Source organism: Sinocyclocheilus anshuiensis, unplaced genomic scaffold, assembly GCF_001515605.1.
Source record: "Sinocyclocheilus anshuiensis isolate Anshui unplaced genomic scaffold, SAMN03320099.WGS_v1.1 scaffold582, whole genome shotgun sequence".
Classification (NCBI taxonomy): domain Eukaryota; kingdom Metazoa; phylum Chordata; class Actinopteri; order Cypriniformes; family Cyprinidae; genus Sinocyclocheilus; species Sinocyclocheilus anshuiensis.
In genome coordinates, this window is record NW_015547659.1 from 5,939 (window position 1) to 10,779 (window position 4,841).

Consider the following 4,841-nt stretch of genomic DNA (forward strand, 5'->3'; position numbering starts at 1 on the left):
AAATGACAGAATCAATTTTCTACCCAAGATTATTCTTGGAAACAGCCACATGGATTTTAAAGTAAACACAGAAGCTGTATACTAGATGAATGAATTGAATGAGAAAGTAATTCAATTTTAATTTGTTTTGGTTATTGACAATGTCAGTTTGCTTGAGACATTTGTGCATTACAATTAAGTATTTGGACTGTGTAATGTACAAATTATATTACTTTTCACAAATTCAAAAAGGCACAGTGAAACATGCGAGTGTAACACCTTGTCAACAACTTTAATTATTCATCAAAACAAAAAGAAACAAATTGGAATTGATATCACATTAAATATTTGGTTTAGTTTGGTATTACGATTCAATCTGAGAAGATGCATACAAGTGTTTTTGTACAAAAATGTTTCCCGGTCTTAGAATTACAGTTTGTTGTTCCCCCATCAGTCCTGCTTTCAGCCTCTGGTATAGGTGTTTTGGAGAACATTTTACTAAGATATTGTAAGAACATTTCACATTGACATCCTAACACTTGTTTTTACCTCTGTTGCTCTTTGTAACAGGAATATAATAACCACTATTTGTATAGAAAGTAAGAAAGGCTCAATATGTCTCAACTCCCAATCTCTCTCTCTTCTTCTTCTTCTTTTTTCTTTCTGATCTCTATCATTTATTCAGGGCTGAGCCTATCCTCACAAGAGTGAAAGAAGATCACACTAGGATAATCCTCCCTGCGATAGATAATATCAAGTACAACACCTTTGAGGTGCAGCAATACGCTAATGCAGCTCATGGCTACAACTGGGGCCTCTGGTGCATGTACATCATCCCACCACAGGATTGGCTGGACAAAGGCGATGAGACTGCCCCCATCAGGTAAGGGCATCCAGTGCTCCACTCCATAATGTATGAGGACATTCTCTGAAATATAAATGACCAGGGATATGAATATTTTAGAAGTGATAAGGTTGCGTTGGTTTCCTGGATGTGCAATAAATGTATTCATGTTTTGGCTTCCTTGAAGGATTTGTCGGTGTTATTTCAGACAGTGCAGAAAAAAATTTTCAATCCTCATTTAAGGGGTTGCACAGCCATGCTTAAAAACTACCATGGATTACCACAGTTTGACATCATTATTTTGGATATTTCTGGTGTCTGGCCTAGACGACAGTGTGCTGCTACTCAGAACTTTAGTTCAAACTGTTGTAACAACAAAATCGTGTGTAAGGTTTGATTCCCATGGAATGAATGAACTAATAAAATGTATACAGGATAAAAGTTCTGACTTTACGAAACTCAGTTCAAACTCGGAAACCCAGAAGAACCACAACAACCCAGACTTTAGCACATATTGTTTATTAGCACTTCTGTTTGTCTGTGTCTAGGTTTCACTTTGAGTTTAATCAACGACAACAAAAAGGAGATTAATCACAAATTATTGGAAGATACTGATTTAGTATTCATAGCAAGGTGATGTTGTCCAGCCCTACCACACTGCTATTCTCAATCACCTCTACCTCTACAGTGAAATGCAAATTTTATGCTTAAAACCAACTTGGTGAAATGAGCTTTGGTAGAGCTCAGTCCTAAACCCATGAGAGCAGTGGATATACCTGCCAAAGGAGAGTGGACTTTTTCATTTCGTATGAAATCTGGTGAAAGTCACTATTGTGTGAGAGTATCAGGACAGCAGAAATCCCATTCATTATTCATGTCTCTGACTGATAGCTATTTGGAGTGAGAAACTAGGCCTGTAGCCCAATATTACTGGAGCTGATCCTTGTGATGCCTCATATTGGTTACTGAAAAGTTTATTATTATTATTATTATTCTTTTCAGTAATATCTAATATCCTAAGAGCTTTTGATGTGCAGAGCAAGGGTGATCTCATTCGTTTTCATAGCTGTTCATACCTAAAGTGTATACTTACATTTTTGTATGTAGCACGTAGCATCTAAAACATAAACATTTCTTGTGTTTAGTATATTCAACTTTAGAAACACAAATCTTTAAGAATACCATCACAGTTTAAATATATTTGTAAATGTACTTATTAAAGTCATTTGTTTGTACAGCTGAATTTAATTGTCATTCAAGCTCAAAAAGCATGAAATATAAGTGAAACTGTTGATTTTGGATGTGTGTGCTCTATCACAGGAATTTTGATTTCTTTTTAGAAATTAGGCCAATGCACATGTTGGAAATAGATTTACTCTCATTTACTATAAATATAATCAACCTATGTATTATGTACTAAAACATCTTTTAAAGTAAAAAAAAGTTTTTGTTAACATTTGACAGATGCTTTTATCCAAAGTGCATTTAAGGTATAAATGTTTTATCAGCAAGTGTGTTCCTTGGGAATGAAACTCAGGACTTCTGTGTGTCTAGCGTCATGCTTCACCTGATGAGATACAACTTTAGGATCTAAATTAGGGAATTTTTCCAAACTAATTTAGCCCTTGCGCTGTGCTTAAAATCCTTTACCTAATTTGACTTTTTAAAAATTGCTTGTAAATCTCTCATTATGCTATATTATCAGCAAATCTTGGATTCAATCTTTTTGTCAACTTGTTTTCATTCAATGAGCTCAAGTTTTGTTATTTATTTTTGAAAGTGATTGTGAGGTCTCATTGATTTGAACATATGCACCTCAGTTTTTGAGTGAAAAAAGCTTTATTTGTAGATCATTTTGGCAAAGAAAATCCTCTGCAGGTCAAAATGACCGGAACACAACATGAGAGTTAGACTAATATGATTCATCTCTCCAGATCGATTCCTAGTGTATCCCATATATGTGACCTGACGTAACAATATAAGTTAAACGTTTGAACAAAATCTCATTACAGAAAAGGCAGCAGTCATTGTCCATGCAACCTTTTTCTCAAGTGCTGATATTGACAGGTTAAAATGGCTGCCCGCAGGCCTGCAGTGTGTCAATGAGGTTCGCTATTGGAAATCATTCCAGCTCCACTTCTCTCAAGCTCTCGATGTATCCACTGCAGCTCAGCTAGCCTGTGGCTATTCAGCACTGAGGATCCCAATACTCATAGCACACTGCAGCAGGGTTTATTTGAATGATTCATGTTTACTGTTAAATGAAGGACAGTCCAGTTCAAATTGTCTGTAAATAAGCAATTAGTTGCTCTATGGGGAGAAACGCAGTGATTTCGTATGATATTCCACATGAACACTTTTCAGAACAACCACCATGGTTAGGCTGTGGACATACAGTGCTTATCAAAAGTGTAGGATTTTATGATGTTTTGTTTTGCTTTGTACTTTGTTGCTTTGTTGTACTTCAATACAATAACTAGTATATTTTCCACATTTTATGCTGACTAAAGTGTTTTATTTATCTATTCATAAATAAGAAATTAAAGACCTGCTGTTATATTAAAAAAGTTATTATATTGAACAGAACAAATATAAAAAAACAATATACATTTACACTTACAAAAGCAAGTTTGTGAAGAGTTTGTCTGACAAAATAATATTTTTCTGTTGATTGTTACAGATGGGGCAAATTAATTCCTTTGTGGTCCAGTGTTATTAGAAAATAAAACATTCCAAGGGTGTGAATATTTTAGTCAATGTATTTGACTGCAAGAGCAAAATAAAAAAGAATAAATGAAATAAGGTGCATATCAATACTGCCAAAAAGAATATCACATATGACACAGGCTATTCTTGCAATGAAAACATTTATTTTCAAACTATCTGCTCTTTGCAAAAGTATTTGTAGTAAATGTGATGTACTAAATCACAATTAAATCAGTATTGGAATAAGTGAAATATTTTCCTTAAGACAGCACTGTTTATACAAAGTCTCGGACTCTTAGATTTTTTGTGATCTAAATAATGGATCACAGTAGAAATGTTTGTACATCTAGCATTCATTAGCCTCTCAAAGAGGCCCACCTGTGGTTAGCCAACAAACAATTCACTTTCAACCAACCAGCAAATCACTGAACCAAAAATGACATTCAATGACAAACTCATCTTGAGTTTCTGAAACACAACAGAGCTTTTGTCTGTGGAGATTTGACAGCCTCGTAGAGGCGGCTCAAAATCTTCTTGCCCCTAGCGGTTCACAACAAACCTCAGATTTGACCCAAACGTTTTTGTAACAAAGGCAAGAGTTTCAGAACAAACACAAGTGAAAAGTAAACTTAAGAAAACTTTATCCAAACTCAGTACTTGATTTTTGTATGACCCCAACACATTGAGGCAAAATAATAATAATTAGAAATGTTTTATTTAGCTTCTTGCTTGCTGCAAAAAATAACACCAGCAATATTTCTTGTGCTGTCCAATGTTTATATATAAATATTGCTTCTATTGTCCTCATTTGTAAGTCGCTTTGGATAAAAGCATCTGCTAAATGACTAAATGTAAATAAATATTAGGGCTGTCATCGTTAACGCGTTAACGCATGCGATTAATTTTACAATCCTTAACACGTTAAAATAATTTAACGCAATTAACGCAAAATTACTGAAGCACAATTTCTATTCAAAACCTTTAACCCAATTTTGCTTCTCTGCTTGCGATTAGATCATTTTAAGCCGATAAACTCCGGGAAAGTTTTCAGTCCAATGATCCAGTAAGCGAATGCATTCAAACAATCCGTCCAAAACAGCGCTAATATAAAGGAAACCAGGCTGATTACATCAGAGATTGCAGAGAGAACAGAGACTCGCATTGCGTTTTAAGTTAATTATTAATTCCAGTGTGTTTCGCTTTAAAACACGAGCTCTGCCATATTCTGTGATTGTCTCTGAAGAGCGCGAGCCCTCACACGTTGCGCTGTGTGAAGTACAGACTGAACGGATTGTCAACACATCCCACCGCT

The 4,841-nt window shown here is 35.1% G+C and overlaps 1 protein-coding gene across 1 annotated transcript in view; it reads left to right on the forward strand.

The window, feature by feature from the left end:
• Positions 1 to 664: 664 nt before the first annotated feature.
• LOC107702212 (polypeptide N-acetylgalactosaminyltransferase 9) overlaps positions 665 to 4,841 on the forward strand; it is a gene marked incomplete at its 5' end in the record, with an annotated part of 36,184 nt that continues 32,007 nt past the window's right edge. The window contains one exon of the mRNA XM_016504456.1: positions 665 to 862. Coding sequence (XP_016359942.1) covers positions 665 to 862 — 198 coding nt within the window. The remainder of the gene's footprint in view (positions 863 to 4,841) is intronic.